The following is a 26483-nucleotide window of genomic DNA, read 5'->3' on the forward strand; positions in this document are numbered from 1 at the left end:
GATTGCATCCTATATACACTCCATGGCATCCAACTGGTTGTTAGGGAAATCCCCACAAACATCTCTGCGACAGAACATCATGAAGCAGGTGGAGGTGTTAGAGGACCCTAAGCGTGCAGCTAAAGTTCTCTGGATTTGGGGCATGGGGGTAAATGTAAAGCATATCATAGCACTTACCTCCCCCATATCCAAGCATCTTGGCAGGAAAGGCCTCTCTTGTACCGTAGAACTGTTCGGAATTGTAGTGGAGTCAAAGCTTAGCATTGACTCCGTGATTTTCAATCTTTTTAATGAACGTTGGGTATTTGCAGCGTTATTCAAACTCCCCATCTCAAGGGTTCAATTAAGAAAGTTAATGATGAGATGGCACTTTTGAAAAGTAGCAGACGTGGCCGTCGGCATGGACTTAGTGGGAGGATTAAATTGATGTTCAATAATAATCTAATTGACAAGCATCTTCAAGCTGAAACTCGAGGAGCCTTCATTTCTTCAGCCCGGCGCGGGGAACGTCAATAGAGAGCATTTGGCAGCCATTCATTCCATTTTGGCCAGGCGGCACGCTCATTTTATAACAATAAGAAAAAAAATAAAGAAAATAAGTCAAAAGACAAAGGAAGGATCTAGAGAAGAACATAGGCCAAGGTAAAGAAAGAAGGGGGGAGGGAGTGTTGTAGGTGTTTCCAACAGTCTTTGTGCTCATTGAGATGTTCGTATTGCATGAGTTACCACATGTAGTAACTTCGGGTCGTGTCCACCTGGGAGGTTTTGCCCTCCACTGTCCCTTCTTTGTCCTTCTCGCTGTCACCCTCCCACAGGCTGATAAGAGGAGGATACAGCTCATTTAGCGGAATTGATGACGTCTTCTGCATGTATTTCTTTAGAGAATGGCGGTAGTTTTTCCTTTGGAATCTTTTGGCCGCATAAACAGAAACAGAAGCAAAGCTGATGAGGGCGAAGATGGAACCCATAACAGCAGCCAGAGCTGCGCTGGTCTCCTGGTCTGTGACCGCCAACGAGTAGGATATGCCCTTGGTGGTGACATTGATGCAAGCCCTCTGAGCTTGTTGATGTAGGCCGGACACCGTTAGGCACACCTCGTACTCTGTGGCAGGCTGGAGATGGGTCAGGTTGTACTCATGAACATCGGCTGGGACCCGAGCTGTGTAGGTAATGTGTGGGTTGTCGATTTTCATGGTGGCTGAAGACCATTTCAAATTTGAAGCCAAAACACTGGAGCTAACCTTCCAGGACACCAGGACAGAGCTGGCCTCTGTCTGCTGGACATACAGTCTCAGGGCTTGTGACCCATCTAGAAGCGTCCCATTAATGCGCAGTGTGGCAACCCTCGTGTCTGCGCCTTCGGAATTTTGGGCCACACATGTGTAACGACCGGAATCCTCCACTTGCACGTTTGTGATCTGAAGTGTGCCTTCGCCACTCAGATGGAGTTTACCAGATAGGGTCTCTGTTGTGATTTTGTGTCCCAATGGAGTAACCCAGTAGATTTCCGGTTCAGGTTCCGCCATAGCTCTGCAGTCCAAAGTGACAGTCATCCCCAAGTCCAGATTGAGGTGGCTTGGGAATGTATCTTGGGCTATCATGGGAAGACACTGCTCTCCAGCGGGATCTTGAGCCAGGGCTTCCTTCACTGGTTGGCCTCGGTACTCTGGGGGCAGCGCACAAAACATGGACAGCGGCTCCATAAAACGAATGGTGGTTTGGTTGGAACCCATCCAGTGGAGGACACAATCACAACGCAGAGGATTGCTGTGAATGCTGATTTCACGAATATTCGGGAGGGACTCTACTGTTCCTTTGTAGACAGAGTTCAGTGCATTATTGTTTAGCATCAAGCTTTCAAGGGTAGGCACGTTACGAAAGGCTGAACGGTGGATGTAGGACAGTTTTGGATTGTTTGTTGCTTCGAGCTTTGTCAGCTCAGGGAGATTGTCTAGAGCATTACGGTCAAGAGAAACTAACTCAGCCATATTGTTGATTCCCAGCTCCTTCAAACGTAACATGTTCTTGAAGTCTCCTTCTTGCACCTTTCGGATTGGATTTTTATTCAGATCTAAAAACTTCAGGTTGGGCAATTTCTGCAGAGCCCCCTGGGGTACTTTGCTTAGTTTATTGTCATAGAAAGACAAGCTCTCCAGGTTGTCCAGTCCTAGGAATGCATTCCCGGGGATGTCGCTTAGGTACATCCCTGCCAAGACCAAACTTCGCAGATTGATGAGAGGTTTGAAGTTTAAATCCAAAATCCCAATCACAGGGTTCTCCCCAATCATAAGTATCTCCAAGTTGGGGGTGAATTCGAACCAACGACTGTCGATAATGCGTAGCTTGTTGGAATTTAGGTGCAGACGGAGCAGATTGCGCAGACCTGAGAAGGCACTCGGTGAGATAGAGCTCAGCTGGTTGTGGTTGATGTAGAGCTCCTCCAGGTTACTCAGATCTTGCAAACAGTAGTCAGGCATCTCAAAAATTTGATTCTCCTCTAAGTGCAGAGTTGTGAGCTGACTAAGATTGGACAAACCCACATCCTGTATAGAGGTGATGTTATTCTGAGAAAGGTCGAGTTCTGTCAGGTTAACCAGCTGTTGCAATTCTCCATTCGTCCGTTCAATGTTGTTGCTTTGCAGCAGAAGCACCTGGGTATCCAAAGAAAGGTTCACTGGAATCCTAGTCAAGCGCAGGTCATTGCAATCCACGGTTTTGGCCTCACGGTAGGTGGACTGTGGCGTGAACCATGGGCGGTTACCGCAGACGCAGAGTTGTGGGCATTCGATCACTGGAGATGAAGATTCTGCTAACGGGCTGATCAGGAGTCCGAGAACAATCTGACAGACAGCCAGTGCCAGAACTCCTCTCCGATCCATGTTCACCACCACGCCAAGAGGCGATCTGCAGAACTCAGGGGAAATGGATTCACAATGGCTTTTCCTTTAGGTTGTAGATTCCTGCCCAAGACAGAAGAGCACCTGGATAAAGAAAAGAGCGAATAATTAACTTTAAATGAAAGAACAAAGCCACATAGAAGCAAACGTTCATTGGTAAACATTTAGCAGAATAAGGTAATCTAGAGCTCAGGGCGAACATGCCAAACTGTGCCCCCCCCCCAAGATGTATGAGCATTATATGTCAGCAAACCCCCCACCCCACCCCCCAAACAAAATTGAGCACTAATCTGCATGCTTATTTCCTAAGCATAAATTCCCCCTCCTCCGAGGACAAATTCACCTCCCTGATATTCCCTCCCCCAGCACAAATCTTCCCCCCCATTTTAGCTCAAATCCACTCTCTCTGCAAATCCCCCTGCACAAATCGACTCCCCCCCCCCCCAAAAAAAATCACAAATCAAATTTCCCCTCCCAGTTCACACCCCCCCCCCACTCCAAATCCCTTACCCTCCCAACACAAATCCTCTTCCCCAATCTCCTGCGAAGCCCCCCACCTCTCATGATACCACAGTGCCCAGGGCAGCCGCCCCTCGTGCCCTTCCTTGTCCCGGCCCTGGTAGAAGAACCCAGATCTGTGTAGAAAGAAGCTTCTGTGACATGGAACTTCTCTACAGCCTATGGGCTCCATCCCAGCTACCTGAAAACAGCTGACACCTTCATTCGGTGGGATTGTAGGACTGGAAAGCGGCCAGGATGACCTTCATTTATAGCGATGCCTTCTGGTAATCTCATAAAACTTTTACATATTTATCCAGGAATGTTTTTATAAAACCTCTTACTGAGGAAAATGGTGCCGTTCCAAACTAGCGGCTCTTTTATGTCTCCTAATGCTCAGTCACCTCCAGCTTTCATTGCTTGCCATAAAGAAGAAAATAGAAGGAAATAAACCCGAGTACGGGAAGGGAGAGAGGGAGGAGAGGAGAGAGAGGGGAGAGGAGAGAAGAGAAGGAGAGCGGAGCAGAGAGAGAGGAGAGGAGAGGGGGGGAAGAGGAGGAGAGGAGAGAGAAGAGAGAGCGAGAGAGGAGAGGAGAGGGGGGGAGAGGAGAGAGAAGAGAGAGGAGAGGAGAGGGGGGAGAGGAGAGAGAAGAGAGAGAGAGAGGAGAGGAAAGGAGAGGGGGGGAGAGGAGAGAGAAGAGAGAGAGAGAGGGGGGCGGGGAGAGAGGAGAGGAGGAGAGAGAGAGGGGGGGAGGAGAGGATTAGAGAGGGAAGACAGAGGAAAGGAAAGAGGGAGAGGGGGGAGAGAGAGAGAGAGAGAGAGAGATCACAGAGAGGAGAGGAGAGGAGATAGAGAGAGGAGAGGAGAGGTAGAGAGATGGAGTGAGAAGGAGACAGAGTGAGAAGAGAGGAAAGAGAGAGGATAGAAGAGAAAAGAGAAAGATATATAAAGTGAGAGAGAGGGGAGAGAGACAGAGAGAGAGAGGAGAAAAGGAGAAGAAAGAGAGGAGAGGAGAGGAGAGGAGAGGAGAGGAGAAAGGGATGGAGAGGGAGATCGTGGAGAAGAAAAGGAGTGGAGGGAAAGGGAGAGGAGGGAGGGGGAGAAGAGAGGAGGGTGGAGGAGAGAAGAGGAGGGAGAAGGAGAGGAGGGAAAGGAAAAGGAAGAGGAGGGAGAAGGAGATGAGGGAGGAGGGAAAAGGGGAGAAGGGAGGAGGAGAGGAGGGAGGAGGAGAGGAGGGAAAGGGAGAGGAAGGAGGAGGAGAGGAGGGAGAAGGAGAGGAGGGAAAGGGAGAGGAAGGAGAAGGAGAGGAGGGAGGAGGAGATGAGGGAGAAGGAGAGGAGGGAGGAGGAGAGGAGGGAAAGGGGGAGGGGGGAGGAGGAGAGGAGGGAGAAGGAGAGGAGGGAGGAGGAGAGGAGGGAGGAGGAGAGGAGGGAGAAGGAGAGGAGGGAGGAGGAGAGGAGGGAGGAGGAGAGGAGGGAGGAGGAGAGGAGGGAGAAGGAGAGGAGGGAGGAGGAGAGGAGGGAGGAGGAGAGGAGGGAGAAGGAGAGGAGAGAGGAGGAGAGAGGAGGAGAGGAGGGGGAGAAGGGAGGACACTGCCACATTGTGCTAAAAAATATACAAAGTTTCCATCTACCTCCCTGCGGCTTCTCCTGGGCTGGGAGTTTACCATGGTAAAGTATATATAAGATCTTAGGGCCCATTTCCATCATACGGGGCGCTGTGTTGCATTCACAATTTTGTGACATGTCCAATTTTTTGAATTTTTTGGTGCAGTGACAGCCTAATATTTGTAATGGGATGTCATACAGCAGCACACATAATGGGTGACATAACTGGCATTATTGCACCCACATATAAATGGGCCGCCGCCCCCCAGTGATTGGGCGTTCTTCTACTTAAATTGTCAGGAAGCTGAAGAAGGAGAATTCTGCTACAAAAATCCACTTTTTATAACCCGCTTTGCAGGAGTGAAAAGAAGATAGAGAAAGAGATCCAATCAGATCCTTCCTGATCCCCACCCGTCATGGGACACAAATGAGTGACAAATGGGGGGGCTCACAATGATTCTAATCCAGTGAATCACACAGGACATTCACACAGTCTATTGATACACAAATATCCGACAGCTGGGAGAGCCACCTCCTGCAGGGGCCATAGAATGACAGATTTTTATATTATCTCCCATCCCCCAGGGGGGGGCACAGCCTGTCCTCGCCCCCAGCAACCTGCACATTTAAAGGCTCCAACACGCTCGGGTGATTGAAGTTTTATCGATGAATCTCCAGCACAGCAGAGTTCTGCCCGATCCTTTGTTTATATACAAAGTTACATCTTTTATTTATTTTTTATTATTTTCTCAGTCTAAGCAATTCTGATGCACAAAGATTTAGCTTGTCCTGAAAATGTGACGGTAAGGCCGGGATCACACCTCAGCGTTCTGTGAATGTGCCCAAAAGAATGCGTTTTTGTGCACGTTCACGAAATGTGCGTAAAACACAATGTCACATAATTAGTTCATCTAAGTTCAATCATGAAAAGGAAAAGGAAATTCTTGTGCGGCAATTCATTGTTAATGGCACCCCAATGCAGCACGCAGATGTGCGTTTCCTCATGCGTTAAAACATGCGACAAATGTGCTGTTAAAAAAAAAACATAAACTACTTGCCTACCGGGCACTTTCACCCCCTTCCTGCCCACCCCCGTCCCCCCAATACCGGGCACTTTCACCCCCTTCTTGCCCACCCCGGCCCCCCAATACCGGGCACTTTCACCCCCTTCCTGCCCAGGACAATTGCGCGATCATGCAACTATGTACCCATATTAAACTATTTTATTTTTTTCACTTTCTTTTGGTGGTATTTAATCACCACTGGGGGGGGGGGGGTATTCTTAGCTAAACAAACAAAAAACAAGGCCAGAAATTCTTAATAGTTTGTTAAAGAAATTGTGCAAACAGGTAACTTTTCTCCTTCACTGATGTGTGCTGATGAGGCTGCACTGATGGGCAATGATGGGTGACACTAATGGGCACTGAGAGGCGCCACTGATGGGCACTGATAGGTAGCACTGATAGGTAGCACTGATGGGCACTGATGAGGCGGCACTGATGGGCACTGATAGGTGGCACTAATGAGCACTAATAGGCAGCACTGATAGGTGGCACTAATGGGCACTGATAGGCGGCACTGATGAGCACTGATAGGTGGCACTGATGGGCACTGATAGGTAGCACTGATGGGCACTGATGAGCCGGCACTGATGGGCACTGATAGGTGGCACTAATGAGCACTGATAGGCAGCACTGATGGGCACTGACAGGTGGCACTAATGGGCACTGATAGGCGGCACTGATGAGCACTGATAGGTGGCACTGATGGGCACTGATAGGTAGCACTGATGAGCCGGCACTGATGGGCACTAATAGGTGGCACTAATGAGCACTGATAGGCAGCACTGATGGGCACTGATAGGTGGCACTAATGGGCACTGAGAGGCGCCACTGATGGGCACTGATAGGTAGCACTGATGGGCACTGATAGGTAGCACTGATGGGCACTGATAGGCACTGATAGGTGGCACTAATGAGCACTGATAGGCAGCACTGATGGGCACTGATAGGTGGCACTAATGGGCACTGATAAGCGGCACTGATGAGCACAGATAGGCGGCACTAATAGGTGGCACTGATGGGCACTGATAGGTAGCAATGATGGGCACTGATGAGGCGGCACTAATGGGCACTGATAGGTGGCACTAATGGGCACTGATAGGTGGCACTAATGGGCACTGATAGGCGGCACTGATGAGGTGGCACTGTTGGGCACTGATGAGGAGGCACTGGTGGGCACTGATGAGGAGGCCACTCCCTTTTGACCCACTCAACACAGAGGAACAAACCGTGATTTCTTCAGCATAACAAAAGGTAGGAATCTGCAACAAAGTTTGTTACATTCCCTGCAATGTACAGAGATCACCCAGAGGAATGTTTTTCTCAACAAAAGTGGAGTTACTCTTTAAACTCTAAGCACCCTGGCATGTCATTCTGTACTGCGGTGCATTGAAATGCAGTGCGGTGCATTGCGCTGTATAAAGATGCATACATGCAGCACACACCACCGCACACGTGAACCCGGCCTGTGTTTTCCCTGTGCCCTTGTGTTGAACCTGCATTGATCTTTACAGATTAACCAGCTCAATGGACTCGGTGTCAGCGAGCAAATAAAAAAAAGTATTGCAGACAATGCACAGAGGCTCCGCCACAAATCCCAAGCGACTGAGAGACCGAGAATAAACCGGCCAGCTTTGTACAAATAGAAGACCTGCGATTTGGGGGGGGGGGGGGCTGATTAATGCGACTTCTATGTCCAAGCATTATGATGGCCGACACAAAATTCACAGATAACAATTTGCAGCAGCTGCAGCCTCGCTGTACGGAGTGCTGGGAGAATACGCAGAATTGCATGGATGCTGCATTTTCTAAGCAATTCAGTTCACCACAGGGAGGGAGGGACCAAAAAAGGACATTTTATTATTATTTTTATTAATGTTATAATTGTATTTTTTTTTATTCTTATATTATTATATTATTTTTATTATTATGATATATTACCATCAATAGGCAATTTAAATCCTCACTTTAACCTTGGGTAATGACAGAACAGGAAATGATTCTGAAAAAGTAGAACCTAACAGGGCAGACAAAACCCAAACAACCTCTTCTTCAACCCACCCCTCCATTCTCATTCCCACCACTGATGTTTATTAGAAATAATAAACTATATTGAATTTTGTATCTTTGATTGTGTACTTTGATGTATATTGATATGTATTGTCATTTATTACAGATACTGTTTTATTAAAAAGCTTCTTCTGTACACGTTTAATTGGATCCTGAAGAAGATCAACAGTTGTGAGCGAAACGCGTAGATCCACAGCTATATCCTATGGTCCATTCTTAGGTCATGTGATGCATTTGATGCATATATGGTGATACCTTTTATGACTGTGTCCTTTTTATATAAACTTCTTTTGTATCTTGCAAAAAAACAAGGAGTTGAGTGAAAGCCCTGGTGTGAGGGTCGAACACAGACACCTTGTTTGAAGTGAGGAAAGTCTAGAAATAATGAAGAAAAGGAATGAAAATAGTGAAATTTGGCAGAAAAAGGGAGAATGGGGAAAAGTTGAAAGAAAAAGGGAAAGCAAGAGGGCTGAAAGAAAAATGGTGGAGGGGAAAGAAGGAAAAAGAGGGAGGGAGTGAAGGGAAAAGGGGAAATAGAAAAAAGAAAGGAAAGAGGAGGGAGGAGGGGGGGGAGGGAGGGAGGAGGGGGGGGGAAAAGAAGGAAAGGGGAGGAGAGGGAAAGAAAAGAAAGGCAGAGGGTTGGATGGAGAGGAAAAGGGGGAGATAGGAAGGAAAATTAGTAGAGGGCTAGTGGGATTTTAACGGTACTTGAATCAACGATGGAAAAACCACCATGTATAAAAATATATAAATTTTATTATTCCATTAAAAATTACATACAGAAAGAAGAGAAAAAGATTATTGTAAAATAAAAAATTGTACAGAATAGATTACCATCATAGTCATATCAATTACATACAGTTCTGAACATTGCAGGCAGTATCGATGTTATGCAAGCTCCGATAGCCCCAAAACAGGGTACCGGGCATTAACCCAACATGTTTCGCGGGTTTCAACACTCCGCTTCTTCAGGGGTGTAAAATTGTACACTATATTGGTTGCCTTAGAGTTCCTGTGCAATAGAAATATATTATGAGAACATTGTAATCAACAGTTTTATGCAGAGGGGTTATTTGCATGCACAAACACATACAGGTCCAGGGTTCCCACCACCAAAACACATGCAGGGGTATCCACCCAGTGAACGCCTCACCCACGGATGTGGAGGGGGTCATTAGGGTAGCGTGATTTTAATAATAAAGGTTATGTGTGACATTGTCACAATACCTGTATGTGATAGTATCAGTATCTGGTAGGTCATAGAATGCCCATGAGGTTGTATGGCCAGACAAAGTGGCACTTCTTTCTGTTGAGCATAAAAATATTTATGTAATGCCGTGGCCAAGGGGGGGGGCTCTAGGCCTTTAAGGACACACAGCTCCATTAAGATTAAAGCTTACCAAACTTGAGTTGGAAGTATACAAGTGTATCTATAAATACATCATGATGTTCCAAGTAGTTCTTTTTTGGCTCCAAGTTTGCATATGAGCAATTATGGAGGGATGTATGGGTGTTCCGGATGAAGGCTCCCTTTAAGGAGGTAAGAGGCACTTGAATGCCTGTATAGTAAAAAACAGATTGTATATAGATTAGGAGAGCATGAATCTAGGCATATGCAAGTCTGTCATATCCAAAGAATGGCTCCCAGCGCTTACCTCGTGTCTGGTCTGCTAGTGTATACCCCGGCATCTGCAAGGGAATTGTTTGCCCGCCACCTTATGAACATCCCCTCAACCCGGCGCGTATGCGCACCTCCGGGCGGAAGTGACGACATCGCGTCGGGTCAGGTCTCTAACGGCGCTCGCCAATGCACAGGCGCGCGCCGTGCTGCGTAATCCACAACCGCAAGAGCAGCTGTACGCAGCCACATGATCAGACATGGGCGGGGACATGGCCCCATAAGTCTGTCAGTCCAGAGACCACACATCCGTTGGGAGTGCTGAGTGATATCGCCCCCCGCAGTTGGATAGTGGGAAGTAGAGGACAATGAATGTGCATACCAAAGCTCCAATGCGGAAATCAGATCCTGTATAGGTGGAAAATGATTCTTATGAATGTTAGAAAAATACAACAATATGACAATAATATATACATATATGAACATGAAACACCAATATTGAAGAAATATTTGCAAAAATACATGTATTAGAGGGTATATTGTAGGATGCTGAGATTGTTCCCAATCATAACAGCACCAACAGTAACTAGTACTAGGCATCACACAGAAAGATTTTTTTGTGTGGCCTGTCATATCAAATTATTACAACATAGTCTAAATTTTGGCTGCTGATCTGTAATAAAGAGTAAATATTAGCAAATCCAGGGAAAATAATAAAATGAGAATATAAAGAAGAGGGAAATAAACAAACATATATTGTAAAGTACAATATATGTAAGGGAAGATTGTTTAAAGTGATCCCTCGATTGAATATAAATCGAGGGAAGCTCTCATGGTCCAAATTTGTCCCATATACATGCAGATCGCGGCTGCAATAGGCGGCCCTATGGAACCCTCCACGGGGGTCCCGGATGGTACTATGCAGAGTACAAGATGTGGTGATGTGCCACCTATTCAGCCAAGAAATGGTTTATAAGTAATCATTTCGTTGATACCTGGGGGTTGTGTAGCATTCAATGTTTCAATCCAATAGCATTCTTTTTGAAGAATGCGCTTGTCCCAATTACCTCCACGGGGATCCTGGGGAATAACTTCTAGGACAAAAAATGATACAACGGAATTATCAAATTTATGGTACAGATTAATGTGTCTAGTGACACTGGTTTGATAAGTGCCTCCCTCCGAATGATAGACATGGTCCCCAATTCTTTGTCCTAGTTTGCGAATTGTCTTGCCGACATAGTAAGAGCCACATCGACAAGTCATTAAATAAACCAGTCCCTGTGTATTGCAGTCAGCATATTGTTTAGATTTTAGCCATTGGCCATTGGGCAGGCGGATACCATTACCACTGTGGATCCAAGGGCATCTACTGCAGGATCCGCAGGGGTATGTGCCTTTTTTATTACCATAGTAAGGGCTCTGAGTTGTATAATGACTTTTAACAAGATTATCCCTGAGGGATGTGGCTCTTCTGAAGACTAAATCGGGTCTAGGTTTGACATATTTATTTAGCGTGTGATCCTGTGTGAGGATAGGCCAGTGTTTGCGCAGGACATCACGAAGAATTTCCTCATGTGCGGAAAATCTCGTGATGAACCTCACATTCTCTTGGTCATCCCTAGAGGCGGTTTTGTACAGAAGTTCAGATCTTGATTTTGCCTTTGCCCGGTTAAATGCTTTTCTCAAGAGACTTTTTGAATAACCTCTGGCCAATAGCCTAGATCTTAGATGATTGGCCTGAGTATGGAACTTTATGTCGGTTGCACAATTTCTACGAATTCTGAGGTATTGCGCATATGGTATGCTTTTTATCAGGGGGGCGGGATGGGCACTTGCTGCGCACAGTATGGTGTTGCCTGCGCTGGGTTTTCGGTACAGATCTGTGTCGATATGGCCATTGGGCAGCAGAGAGATATTGAGATCCAAAAAAGAAATTTGATGATGGCTGATGGTGTGTGTAAATTTTAGATTGAGATCATTGTTGTCCAATGCTAATAAAAATTTCTCTAAGTCCTCTCTGCTGCCTGTCCAGATCAGTAGTAAATCGTCAATAAATCTGTACCAAATGAGGACATGGGACAGCCATAGCCTTATTTCTAGACTTTCCTCACTTCAAACAAGGTGTCTGTGTTCGACCCTCACACCAGGGCTTTCACTCAACTCCTTGTTTTTTTGCATTATTATCAGGGATGTTGGTACCATAATACTATTATACAAACAAACATCTGTCTATATAATCTATCTGGGTGGATAACACACCCGAGGGCGCTCTCTTTGTTTCGGTTTGTCCGAATGTTTGTTTCATTTACCTTGTGACTATACATCGATAAGGTTGTAATGACTGCTGATCTATAATTTGAGCTTTCTAGGGATTTTCTATTTCATAAGTTTACATATTTTGATATTATAATTTAACTTCTTTTGATATTTCTATTCTTTATCTCTCACGTTCAAACGCTCTTTTCCTAGTACTGCTGATTGACGGCTGTATATGCGGCCATGGACCTAATGGGGAATGCCTGGACGGGCTTTATGGCAGATATTCAGTCCAATTGTGGGGTACGAACCAAAACTGAGGAAGATTTACAGGTATATTTAACAAAAATGCACAGTTTACTAAAACGGAAGTCTCATTTGTACTGGCACACCGAGTTTTTCTTAAAGTATATTAATGATAATATCAGCCCCCAGGGACTCAGGATACATAATTTACCAACTTTACGAGATCCCACAGAAAGTTTCAAAAAAGAATGGGAGGGCATTCTAAATACATGTAGTACAGATTTAATGAAGGCTCTGGTGACCCAGCACAAATCAGACATGGTAGTGCTGGACAAGGAGATTGAAGTCATGAACACTCAATTCGAACATGTATTTGATATACCTACCTTTGTCACTAGTTGGCAAGAGGTTAAAAACAAGTTGGAAGCTTTAAACAAGGAAATTTTTACCAAAAAACAACAAAAATACAATAAAGATAAACAGGCTTTTGTAGAAGGCCATGCCTACAGATGGACCACAAAGAATCACCCCTCACGGTCACGTAGACCCCCAACACGTAACACCACAGAGAACACAGAAGAACACATGGAGTCTGACTCCTCACTTTCCAGTTCTGTATCACATTTATCACAGGGCTCAAGACACAGTGTCACAGCCACACACAATCGCACTAAATCACAAAAACGTGGAAGGGGAGGAATGGGCCCCTCACCTAACCAATCTAACAAAAATAGCAAGAAAAAACCAGACACTCATGCACAACTTCTCACACCCTCACAAATGCCAAACTTGACACCGACTGTTCAAAAAATCCTCTCAAAAGGCCTTAACTCCAATACTCAAACTGAAAATGATGATGGTTTTTTAGTGCTACCCCAAACCCCAATCACCAAGATTTCCAAACAGGGCAACCTGGATATCTATATAAAACCACAAACAAATTTATTTCCTGTTCAAATACTGACAACACCAAAAAAAATTTTAATATCATTAATCTAACTGACTTCAATCTCACAAAGGCACAAGAAGATGTTCTAGGGTTAGGCCTTGGCTTTTGTCCTTCAAAACCCATCGACACCCCAGAAACTATTAAGGACTTGCACCTCTTTGCAAGAAACCTTACGTTTAGATACATATTCGATACCGATAGGAAACAAAAACAATTTGAACGACAAATAGCGGAACAAACTAAACATCTTACCATGGCCGAAAGCAGAGCCCTCAAAGATTTGGTTCTCCTGTATGAGGAGGGCAACACAGAGGTGGTCTCTGTCTTTGATGCCTCGACCTCCACTAAAAAACCCCCCCACACACAGGGTACCTTGATCCCTAAAAAAACTTTCAAACCTAAATCAGAAAAATTTCCTGATCTAACCATTAATCCTCACATCTGGACTTTCGTCCAAAGGGTTTCCCAGGACCTGAAATCTACTTCTTGGCCACCTGTAACTAGCAACTTAACACACGAACAAGAAACTGCATTAAAACAGTTAAAAGCAAACAAAAACATACTGATAAAGCCATCAGACAAAGGTGGCAACATCGTGATCATGTCACCTTGTCAATATGAACAGATGTGCATGAAGGTCCTGGAAAACCCTGATTGGTATCGTCCCATTCAATCCACACGCATTCAAGGATTTATTGAAGAATTTAAATCTCTTTGTAACAATGCTTATACAGCCGGATTAATAGACAAAGACGTGTACAGATTTTTAAACGTCAAGTTTCCAAAAACTCCTACGTTCTATACGTTACCGAAAGTTCATAAAGACATCTCATCCCCCCCAGGTAGACCTATCATATCTGGTAACGAATCACTAACTGAGAATGCCAGCAAATTTGTCGACTCATTCCTCATTCCTCACGTATGCGGTTTACCTTCATACATACGTGATACCACTGATCTTCTCAAACATTTGGAAGAGATTCAAGTTCCTCCGGATGCCCTGCTCGTAGCCATTGATATCGAGGCTTTATACTCGAGTATCCCGCACGAGCAGGGCATCCGGATGACTGAATCCTTCTTAAAAGAACAAGACCATACTACCTGGCCCCTTATGGATTTCGTCCTTGAATTACTCAGATTTATTTTGACTAGAAATTATTTTACTTTTTTAGAACAGATATATTTGCAAATACAGGGGGTCGCGATGGGCACTTGCTGCGCGCCGTCCTATGCCAACCTTTACCTTGGTGGCTGGGAGCGTCTGGTTTTTTCCAATGAGGACATGGAGCAATGGCTGTCCCATGTCCTCATTTGGTACAGATTTATTGACGATTTACTACTGTTCTGGACAGGCAGCAGAGAGGACTTAGAGAAATTTTTATTAGCATTGGACAACAATGATCTCAATCTAAAATTTACACACACCATCAGCCATCATCAAATTTCTTTTTTGGATCTCAATATCTCTCTGCTGCCCAATGGCCATATCGACACAGATCTGTACCGAAAACCCAGCGCAGGCAACACCATACTGTGCGCAGCAAGTGCCCATCCCGCCCCCCTGATAAAAAGCATACCATATGCGCAATACCTCAGAATTCGTAGAAATTGTGCAACCGACATAAAGTTCCATACTCAGGCCAATCATCTAAGATCTAGGCTATTGGCCAGAGGTTATTCAAAAAGTCTCTTGAGAAAAGCATTTAACCGGGCAAAGGCAAAATCAAGATCTGAACTTCTGTACAAAACCGCCTCTAGGGATGACCAAGAGAATGTGAGGTTCATCACGAGATTTTCCGCACATGAGGAAATTCTTCGTGATGTCCTGCGCAAACACTGGCCTATCCTCACACAGGATCACACGCTAAATAAATATGTCAAACCTAGACCCGATTTAGTCTTCAGAAGAGCCACATCCCTCAGGGATAATCTTGTTAAAAGTCATTATACAACTCAGAGCCCTTACTATGGTAATAAAAAAGGCACATACCCCTGCGGATCCTGCAGTAGATGCCCTTGGATCCACAGTGGTAATGGTATCCGCCTGCCCAATGGCCAATGGCTAAAATCTAAACAATATGCTGACTGCAATACACAGGGACTGGTTTATTCAATGACTTGTCGATGTGGCTCTTACTATGTCGGCAAGACAATTCGCAAACTAGGACAAAGAATTGGGGACCATGTCTATCATTCGGAGGGAGGCACTTATCAAACCAGTGTCACTAGACACATTAATCTGTACCATAAATTTGATAATTCCGTTGTATCATTTTTTGTCCTAGAAGTTATTCCCCAGGATCCCCGTGGAGGTAATTGGGACAAGCGCATTCTTCAAAAAGAATGCTATTGGATTGAAACATTGAATGCTACACAACCCCCAGGTATCAACGAAATGATTACTTATAAACCATTTCTTGGCTGAATAGGTGGCACATCACCACATCTTGTACTCTGCATAGTACCATCCGGGACCCCCGTGGAGGGTTCCATAGGGCCGCCTATTGCAGCCGCGATCTGCATGTATATGGGACAAATTTGGACCATGAGAGCTTCCCTCGATTTATATTCAATCGAGGGATCACTTTAAACAATCTTACCTTACATATATTGTACTTTACAATATATGTTTGTTTATTTCCCTCTTCTTTATATTCTCATTTTATTATTTTCCCTGGATTTGCTAATATTTACTCTTTATTACAGATCAGCAGCCAAAATTTAGACTATGTTGTAATAATTTGATATGACAGGCCACACAAAAAAATCTTTCTGTGTGATGCCTAGTACTAGTTACTGTTGGTGCTGTTATGATTGGGAACAATCTCAGCATCCTACAATATACCCTCTAATACATGTATTTTTGCAAATATTTCTTCAATATTGGTGTTTCATGTTCATATATGTATATATTATTGTCATATTGTTGTATTTTTCTAACATTCATAAGAATCATTTTCCACCTATACAGGATCTGATTTCCGCATTGGAGCTTTGGTATGCACATTCATTGTCCTCTACTTCCCACTATCCAACTGCGGGGGGCGATATCACTCAGCACTCCCAACGGATGTGTGGTCTCTGGACTGACAGACTTATGGGGCCATGTCCCCGCCCATGTCTGATCATGTGGCTGCGTACAGCTGCTCTTGCGGTTGTGGATTACGCAGCACGGCGCGCGCCTGTGCATTGGCGAGCGCCGTTAGAGACCTGACCCGACGCGATGTCGTCACTTCCGCCCGGAGGTGCGCATACGCGCCGGGTTGAGGGGATGTTCATAAGGTGGCGGGCAAACAATTCCCTTGCAGATGCCGGGGTATACACTAGCAGACCAGACACGAGGTAAGCGCTGGGAGCCATTCTTTGGATATGACAGACTTGCATATGCCTAGATTCATGCTCTCCTAATCTATATACAATCTGTTTTTTACTATACAGGCATTCAAGTGCCTCTTACCTCCTTAAAGGGAGCCTTCATCCGGAACACCCATACATCCCTCCATAATTGCTCATATGCAAACTTGGAGCCAAAAAAGAACTACTTGGAACATCATGATGTATTTATAGATACACTTGTATACTTCCAACTCAAGTTTGGTAAGCTTTAATCTTAATGGAGCTGTGTGTCCTTAAAGGCCTAGAGCCCCCCCCCTTGGCCACGGCATTACATAAATATTTTTATGCTCAACAGAAAGAAGTGCCACTTTGTCTGGCCATACAACCTCATGGGCATTCTATGACCTACCAGATACTGATACTATCACATACAGGTATTGTGACAATGTCACACATAACCTTTATTATTAAAATCACGCTACCCTAATGACCCCCTCCACATCCGTGGGTGAGGCGTTCACTGGGTGGATACCCCTGCATGTGTTTTGGTGGTGGGAACCCTGGACCTGTATGTGTTTGTGCATGCAAATAACCCCTCTGCATAAAACTGTTGATTACAATGTTCTCATAATATATTTCTATTGCACAGGAACTCTAAGGCAACCAATATAGTGTACAATTTTACACCCCTGAAGAAGCGGAGTGTTGAAACCCGCGAAACATGTTGGGTTAATGCCCGGTACCCTGTTTTGGGGCTATCGGAGCTTGCATAACATCGATACTGCCTGCAATGTTCAGAACTGTATGTAATTGATATGACTATGATGGTAATCTATTCTGTACAATTTTTTATTTTACAATAATCTTTTTCTCTTCTTTCTGTATGTAATTTTTAATGGAATAATAAAATTTATATATTTTTATACATGGTGGTTTTTCCATCGTTGATTCAAGTACCGTTAAAATCCCACTAGCCCTCTACTAATTTTCCTTCCTATCTCCCCCTTTTCCTCTCCATCCAACCCTCTGCCTTTCTTTTCTTTCCCTCTCCTCCCCTTTCCTTCTTTTCCCCCCCCCTCCTCCCTCCCTCCCCCCCCTCCTCCCTCCTCTTTCCTTTCTTTTTTCTATTTCCCCTTTTCCCTTCACTCCCTCCCTCTTTTTCCTTCTTTCCCCTCCACCATTTTTCTTTCAGCCCTCTTGCTTTCCCTTTTTCTTTCAACTTTTCCCCATTCTCCCTTTTTCTGCCAAATTTCACTATTTTCATTCCTTTTCTTCATTATTTCTAGACTTTCCTCACTTCAAACAAGGTGTCTGTGTTCGACCCTCACACCAGGGCTTTCACTCAACTCCTTGTTTTTTTGCATTATTATCAGGGATGTTGGTACCATAATACTATTATACAAACAAACATCTGTCTATATATTCTTTTGTATCTTGAATAAATATAGAATCACACCATACCCCCCCCAGTCCCCCAGTCGCCCGCTCACTCACCCTGGGCTGACATGTAGAGGGCAGGCAGTGGCGGCGGCTTCCCCCTCAGTCTCCTCCGTAGGTCAGGCTTCCCCTGCGTCTTCTCCTCCTCCTTCTTGGCCAATAGCATGGCTTCTCCTTTCGGCCAATCGGGAAACTAGTCTCAGGATCCACTTCCTGATTGGCCAGGAGGAGAATCAGTGTGACAATAGCAAATATTTATTCGCTATCGTCACACCACTGGGTGGGCTCAGGGAGCAGTGCTCTGCGCCCCGAGCCCACCCTTTTTTGAAGCCTATTAGAGCCTCTGGCTCTAATTACGTGCTTCAATAAAAAAAATACCCCATTGGAATCTATGCGTCCGGCGTCCTGCATGTAGATTAGGGGGCCGGATGCATGGATGGGGGGGCCCCCAATGGACGGTCCACCACTCCTGGTTATATATATATATATACCTAATTTTACGAGTTTTTCTCTCCATTCAGTTATCATAAAACCCAAACAACACAAGAACCCCCGAGGCAACCGTTCCAATGCATGTGCGTTTTTTGCAGGAAAACACAGAGCGTGTGAATAAGCCCCAGCACTTGTCTGACCCCGGACCAGTGATCCCAATCCCTAACCTTAGCTAACAACAATCATTTAGACATGCGTCTTGCTTTCCTCTGAAGTCCGATCCGCATTCGGATTGCGCTCCAGAGGCTACTGACAGGGAGCTTTTCCAGGCATTTGGTGTTTATTTTTTCTACAGGCATTTACAAGATTTTTTAGAAAAGGAGCATTTATAGGAGGAACACAGCTAAAAAATAAACATAAAATGTGCAGCGCCAAACGAAATGAGGTGCAAAACATAAAGGTTACATGAGTAAACGTATGTGTGTGTTATCAGTGGATTCAAGCAAAGAAGTCCAATTAATGAGAAATTGCGTCCTCATTAGGAGGAAAAGTTCCATTCAGTTGCCTCTGCGACCATTCACAATCTTCCAGAAGCATTAAACGTGGATAAAAACATCGCCACCGCTGCCCAATCACCACCTCCGATCATTGTCAGCGGGATCAGAGCGTTGTCAGCGAGATCAGAGCGTAGTCAGCGAGATCAGAGCCTTGTCAGCGAGATCAGAGCCTTGTCAGAGAGATCAGAGCCTTGTCAGAGAGATCAGAGCGTTGTCAGAGAGATCAGAGCGTTGTCGGCGAGATCAGAGCGTTGTCAGAGAGATCAGAGCGTTGTCAGTGGGATCAGAGCGTTGTCAGAGGGATCAGAGCGTTGTCAGAGAGATCAGAGAGTTGTCAGCGGGATCAGAGCATTGTCAGAGAGATCAGAGCATTGCCAGCGGGATCAGAGCATTGTCAGAGAGATCAGAGCGTTGTCAGAGAGATCAGAGCGTTGTCGGCGAGATCAGAGCGTTGTCAGAGAGATCAGAGCGTTGTCAGTGGGATCAGAGCGTTGTCAGAGGGATCAGAGCGTTGTCAGAGAGATCAGAGAGTTGTCAGCGGGATCAGAGCATTGTCAGAGAGATCAGAGCATTGTCAGAGAGATCAGAGCGTTGTCAGAGAGATCAGAGCATTGTCAGTGGGATCAGAGCGTTGTCAGAGAGATCAGAGAGTTGTCAGCGGGATCAGAGCATTGTCAGAGAGATCAGAGCATTGTCAGCGGGATCAGAGCGTTGTCAGAGAGATCAGAGCATTGTCAGAGAGATCAGAGCGTTGTCAGAGAGATCAGAGCATTTTCAGAGAGATCAGAGCATTGTCAGAGAGATCAGAGCGTTGTCATCGAGATCAGAGCGTAGTCAGCGAGATCAGAGCATTGTCAGCGGGATCAGGGCATTGTCAGAGAGATCAGAGCATTGTCAGTGGGATCAGAGCGTTGTCAGAGAGATCAGAGCGTTGTCAGAGAGATCAGAGCATTGTCAGTGGGATCAGAGCGTTGTCAGAGAGATCAGAGCGTTGTCAGAGAGATCAGAGCATTGTCAGTGGGATCAGAGCGTTGTCAGAGAGATCAGAGCGTTGTCAGAGAGATCAGAGCGTTGTCAGAGAGATCAGAGCGTTGTCAGAGAGATCAGAGCATGGTCAGAGAGATCAGAGCGTTGTCAGAGAGATCAGAGCATTGTCAGAGAGATCAGAGCGTAGTCAGAGAGATCAGAGCGTTGTCAGAGAGATCAGAGCATTGTAAGAGAGATCAGAGCGTTGTCAGCAAGATCAGAGCATTTTCAGAGAGATCAGAGCGTTGTCTGCGAGATCAGAGCGTTGTCAGAGAGATCAGAGCATTGTCAGAGAGATCAGAGCATTGTCAGAGAGATCAGAGCATTGTCAGAGAGATCAGAGCGTTGTCAGAGAGATCAGAGCATTGTAAGAGAGATCAGAGCGTTGTCAGCAAGATCAGAGCGTTGTCAGAGAGATCAGAGCATTGTCAGAGAGATCAGAGCGTTGTCAGAGAGATCAGAGCGTTGTCAGCAAGATCAGAGCATTGTCAGAGAGATCAGAGCATTGTCAGAGAGATCAGAGCATTGTAAGAGAGATCAGAGCATTGTCAGAGAGATCAGAGCGTAGTCAGCGAGATCAGAGCATTGTCAGAGAGATCAGAGCGGTGTCAGAGAGATCAGAGCATGGTCAGAGAGATCAGAGCGTTGTCTGCGAGATCAGAGCGTTGTCAGAGAGATCAGAGCATGGTCAGCGAGATCAGAGAGTTGTCAGAGAGATCAGAGCGTTGTCTGCGAGATTAGAGCATTGTCAGAGAGATCAGAGCGTTGTCAGCGAGATCAGAGCGTTGTCAGAGGGATCAGAGCGTTGTCAGAGAGATCAGAGCGTTGTCAGCGAGATCAGAGCGTTGTCAGAGAGCTCCCCAAGCGCTTCCATTGAAGTCTATGGGGCCAAAAATGCAACTTTCGGGGCTCTGACTCCCTATTGCTGAGTGTTGTCACGCGTGAGCTTCGGCGCCAAAATACACGCACAGAACCTGCCAGGTGGGGGGGGGGGGGGGAATCACACACTTCACATGGAATGTAAACCCTTTAAAGTGGCAGAATAGAGAAATCTCCCATGTGGAGGTGACTTTGATTCTGGCTGTACCCTATGGGCCCCTGGGCCCCCCTCCCCTCCCCCGCCTCCAGTAATTCAGCAGATGAGCCAAGCAAGCGCCATGTGAAGGAAGAAGCGGCAGATTGTGTGCAGAGCGAGCGTGGCAGCCGGCCCTGGCTCAATGTGCGACTGTCAATGAGCCGCGCCGCCCGCTGAATAGATTCTGCTTGTCTCTGCAGAACTGGAAGTCCTGACAAAGGAGAACGGCGAAGCGCACGCACATGGCCGGGTCCGCTCTCTCAGGACACCGCACGCACATGGCCGGGTCCGCTCTCTCAGGACACCGCACGCACATGGCCGGGTCCGCTCTCTCAGGACACCGCACGCACATGGCTGGGTCCGCTCTCTCAGGACACCGCACGCACATGGCTGGGTCCGCTCTCTCAGGACACCGCACACCAGTGGCGTAGCGTGGGTTGTCAGCAGCCGGGGGAAGGCAAGTAATTTGCGCCCTCTAACCCGCGGGATTTTAGCACTCGAGTCTCTTCCACTAGATTAGTTAAAGAAACCCTTACCCCCTAAGCACATGTATTGTTTGTTATGAAAATACTGATGTAATTAAAGTAAAATGCATCTAAATACAAGTTTGAATGACCAGCTTGTCCCCTTTCAATGCAGAGTGACCAGCGTGCCCCCTTTCAATGCAGAGAGACCAGCGTGCCCCCTTTCAATGCAGAATGACCAGCGTGCCCCCATTCAATGCAGAGAGACCAGCGTGCCCCCTTTCAATGCAGAATGACCAGCATGTCCCCTTTCAATGCAGAGAGATCAGTGTGCCCCCTTTCAATGCAGAGTGACCAGCGTGCCCCCTTTCAATGCAGAGTGACCAGCGTGCCCCCTTTCAATGCAGAATGACCAGCGTGCCCCCTTTCAATGCAGAATGACCAGCGTGCCCCCATTCAATGCAGAGAGACCAGCGTGCCCCCTTTCATTGCAGAGAGATTAGCATGCCCCCATTCAATGCAGAATGACCAGCGTGCCCCCTTTCAATGCAGAATGACCAGCGTGCCCCCTTTCAATGCAGAATGACCAGCGTGCCCCCTTTTAATGCAGAATGACCACAGCGTGCCACCTTTCAATGCAGAGTGACCACAGCGTGCCCCCTTTCAATGCAGAATGACCAGCGTGCCCCCTTTCAATACAGAATGACCAGCGTGCCCCCTTTCAATGCAGATAGATCATTGTGCCCCCTTCAATGCAGAGAGACTTACCTGCAGTGGCGGCTTCTCCTCAGTCCCCCGCCTCTCCTCGAGTCCTCCCACCTCCTCCTCGGCCAATGGCATGTGTTCGCCTTTCGGCCAATCAGGAAGTGGGTCTCGGACCCGCTTCCTGATTGGCCAGGAGGAGGATCCGTGTGACAATAGCGAATTTTCATTCGCTATTGTCACACAATGGGTGGGCTCGGGGCGCACTGCTCTGCGCCCCGGGTCCACCCATTTCTAAAGCCTATTAGAACCTCTGGCACTAATCAGGTGATTAAAAAAAAAAACCCGCTCTGTGACAGCGCCAGGCTGCTGACTCACTCGCTGCTAAACTTACTGAGCAGTGAGGAGAGGCGACATAGACGGGGCTTGGCTTGCAACGCCACCCCACCCTACACCAATAGACATGTGAGGCACAGTCCAGCCCCGCCCTGCCATTTTCAGCCATAGGGCGGCCGCGCCGGACATCCCCCAGCCTAAAGATGGAGGCAGCCGCAGACAGTGTGTGAACTGTGTATGTCAAAGTCAGACAGACAGAATGACACTGCGGATGCGCCCCCCCCCAGATGTTGCGCCCCGTGCGGCCGCCCCCCCCCCTGCACCCCCCAGCAGTGACACCGAGTCTGCAGAATTATAATACAGACCAGGAAGGGGGAGGAGCAGTGACACAGAGTCTGCAGAATTATAATACAGACCAGGAAGGGGGTGGAGCAGTGACACAGAGTCTGCAGAATTATAATACAGACCAGGAAGGGGGAGGAGCAGTGACACAGAGTCTGCAGAATTATAATACAGACCAGGAAGGGGGTGGAGCAGTGACACCGAGTCTGCAGAATTATAATACAGACCAGGAAGGGGGAGGAGCAGTGACACAGAGTCTGCAGAATTATAATACAGACCAGGAAGGGGGAGGAGCAGTGACACAGAGTCTGCAGAATTATAATACAGACCAGGAAGGGGGAGGAGCAGTGACACAGAGTCTGCAGAATTATAATACAGACCAGGAAGGGGGAGGAGCAGTGACACAGAGTCTGCAGAATTATAGTTAAGATCACGAAGAAGGCGGAGCAGTGACTCATAGTCTGCAGAATTATAGTAAAAATCCGGAAGTGGGGTGGAGCAGTGACACAGAGTCTGCATAATTTTCTTAAAGATCAGAAAGGGGGTGGGGCAGTGACACAGAATCTGCTTAATTACAATATAGTAAAGATGAGAAGGGGGAGGAGCAGTGACACAGAGTCTGCAGAATTAAATTACAGACCAGGAAGGGGGAGGAGCAGTGACACAGAGTCTGCAGAATTAAATTACAGACCAGGAAGGGGGAGGAGCAGTGACACAGAGTCTGCAGAATTATAAAGGCCAACAGGAGGATGGGCCACTAAGGCTCCTGCATCATCATATACTTCTGCATGTACTTTATGTTTCATCTGTATTCCTAATAGCTGGTGTGGAGTTGCCCTTTAAGATGTATTATTGCACCCTGTGTTGCGTGTTCTGGGGGTTCTGCTGGAACTTGTAGCCCCCCCCCCCCCAGCCCCCATCCAGCACAGACCCTCTTCTCTCAGGCTGGCTCCTCTGACTCCTCATTCACATGCCTCTCTCTGGCTAATAAATTCCTCCACGTGAGCCCCCAGCAAGACATCTGGCATCATGGCCTCATTGCCATGCAAATCACAGCCCTGGCAGGGGGCATGCCTGGTAATCCCACACCTCAAAAACTAATCACTGCTCGGGGGGAGGAGGAGGGGAGCGCTGCACAAAGGAGGAGAACAACACCACTTATCCAATCCCTGCAAACTAACAATGTCCAGCTATAGGGATCAATGTACACAATGGAGGTTACAGCTATAGGGAGCAGTGTGCACAATGGAGGTTACAGCTATAGGGAGCAGTGTGCACAGCTATAGGGAGCAGTGTGCACAATGGAGGTTACAGCTATAGGGATCAGTGTGCACAATGCTGGGTTCAGCTATAAGGATCAGTGTGCACATTGGAGGTTACAGCTATAGGGATCAGTGTGCACAATGGAGGTTACAGCTATAGGGATCAGTGTGCACAATGCAGGTTACAGCTATAGGGAGCAGTGTGCACAATGCAGGGTTCAGCTATAGGGATCAGTGTGCACAATGGAGGTTACAGCTATAGGGATCAGTGTGCACAATGGAGGTTACAGCTATAGGGATCAGTGTGCACAATGCAGGTTACAGCTATAGGGAGCAGTGTGCACAATGCAGGGTTCAGCTATAGGGATCAGTGTGCACAATGGAGGTTACAGCTATAGGGAGCAGTGTGCACAATGGAGGTTACAGCTATAGGGATCAGTGTGCACAATGGAGGTTACAGCTATAGGGATCAGTGTGCACAATGCTGGGTTCAGCTATAGGGATCAGTGTGCACAATGGAGGTTACAGCTATAGGGAGCAGTGTGCACAATGCAGGTTACAGCTATAGGGATCAGTGTGCAAAATGCAGGTTACAGCTATAGGGAGCAGTGTGCACAATGCAGGTTACAGCTATAAGGAGTAGTGTGCACAATGCAGGTTACAGCTATAGGGATCAGTGTGCAAAATGCAGGTTACAGCTATAGGGAGCAGTGTGCACAATGCAGGTTACAGCTATAGGGATTAGTGTGCAAAATGCAGGTTACAGCTATAGGGAGCAGTGTGCACAATGCAGGTTACAGCTATAGGGATCAGTGTGCAAAATGCAGGTTACAGCTATAGGGAGCAGTGTGCACAATGGAGGTTACAGCTATAGGGATCAGTGTGAAAAATGCAGGTTACAGCTATAGGGAGCAGTGTGCACAATGCAGGTTACAGCTATAGGGAGCAGTGTGCACAATGGAGGTTACAGCTATAGGGATCAGTGTGCACAATGGAGGTTACAGCTATAGGGATCAGTGTGCAAAATGCAGGTTACAGCTATAGGGAGCAGTGTGCACAATGCAGGTTACAGCTATAGGGATCAGTGTGCACAGTGGAGGTTACAGCTATAGGGAGCAGTGTGCACAATGGAGGTTACAGCTATAGGGATCAGTGTGCACAGTGGAGGTTACAGCTATAGGGATCAGTGTGCACAATGCAGGTTACAGCTATAGGGATCAGTGTGCACAGTGGAGGTTACAGCTATAGGGAGCAGTGTGCACAATGCAGGGTTCAGCTATAGGGAGCAGTGTGCACAATGCAGGTTACAGCTATAGGGATCAGTTTGCAAAATGCAGGTTACAGCTATAGGGATCAGTGTGCACAATGCAGGTTACAGCTATAGGGATCAGTGTGCACAATGCAGGTTACAGCTATAGGGATCAGTGTGCACAATGCAGGGTTCAGCTATAGGGAGCAGTGTGCACAATGCAGGTTACAGCTATAGGGAGCAGTGTGCACAATGCAGGGTTCAGCTATAGGGATCAGTGTGCACAATGCAGGGTTCAGCTATAGGGAGCAGTGTGCACAATGCAGGGTTCAGCTATAGGGAGCAGTGTGCACAATGCAGGTTACAGCTATAGGGATCAGTGTGCACAATGGAGGTTACAGCTATAGGGATCAGTGTGCACAATGGAGGTTATAGCTATAGGGATCAGTGTGTGCACCATGCTGGGTTCTCCTATAGGGTTCAGTGTGTACAATGCAGGTTACAGCTATAGGGATCAGTGTGCACAATGGAGGTTATAGCTATAGGGATCAGTGTGCACAATGCTGGGTTCAGCTATAGGGATCAGTGTGCACAGTGGAGGTTACAGCTATAGGGATTAGTGTACACAATGGAGGTTACAGCTATAGGGATCAGTGTGCACAATGGAGGTTATAGCTATAGGGATCAGTGTACACAATGCTGGGTTCAGCTATAGGGATCAGTGTGTACATTGGAGTTTACAGCTATAGGGATCAGTGCGCACAATGCAGGTTACAGCTATAGGGATCAGTGTGCACATTGGAGGTTACAGCTATAGGGATCAGCGTGCACATTGGAGGTTACAGCTATAGGGATCAGTGTGCACAATGGAGGTTACAGCTATAGGGATCAGTGTACACAATGCTGGGTTCAGCTATAGGGATCAGTGTGCCCAATGCAGGTTACAGCTATAGGGATCAGTGTGCACACTGGAGGTTATAGCTATAGGGATCAGTGTGCACATTGGAGGCTACAGCTATAGGGATCAGTGTGCACAATGGGGGTTACAGCTATAGGGAT

At 46.7% G+C, this 26483-nt stretch overlaps 1 protein-coding gene across 1 annotated transcript in view; it reads right to left on the reverse strand.

The window, feature by feature from the left end:
* Nucleotides 1–202: 202 nt before the first annotated feature.
* LRRN1 (leucine rich repeat neuronal 1) overlaps nt 203–26483 on the reverse strand; it is a 51268-nt gene continuing 24987 nt past the window's right edge. Inside the window, exon 2 of the mRNA XM_082266592.1 lies at nt 203–2981. Within this exon, the coding sequence (XP_082122718.1) occupies nt 723–2879 (2157 nt within the window). The 5' untranslated portion in view covers nt 2880–2981 and the 3' untranslated portion in view covers nt 203–722. The remainder of the gene's footprint in view (nt 2982–26483) is intronic.

The sequence above is a fragment of the Pelophylax lessonae genome (genome assembly GCF_965119305.1).
Source record: "Pelophylax lessonae genome assembly, chromosome: 8".
NCBI lineage: Eukaryota > Metazoa > Chordata > Amphibia > Anura > Ranidae > Pelophylax > Pelophylax lessonae.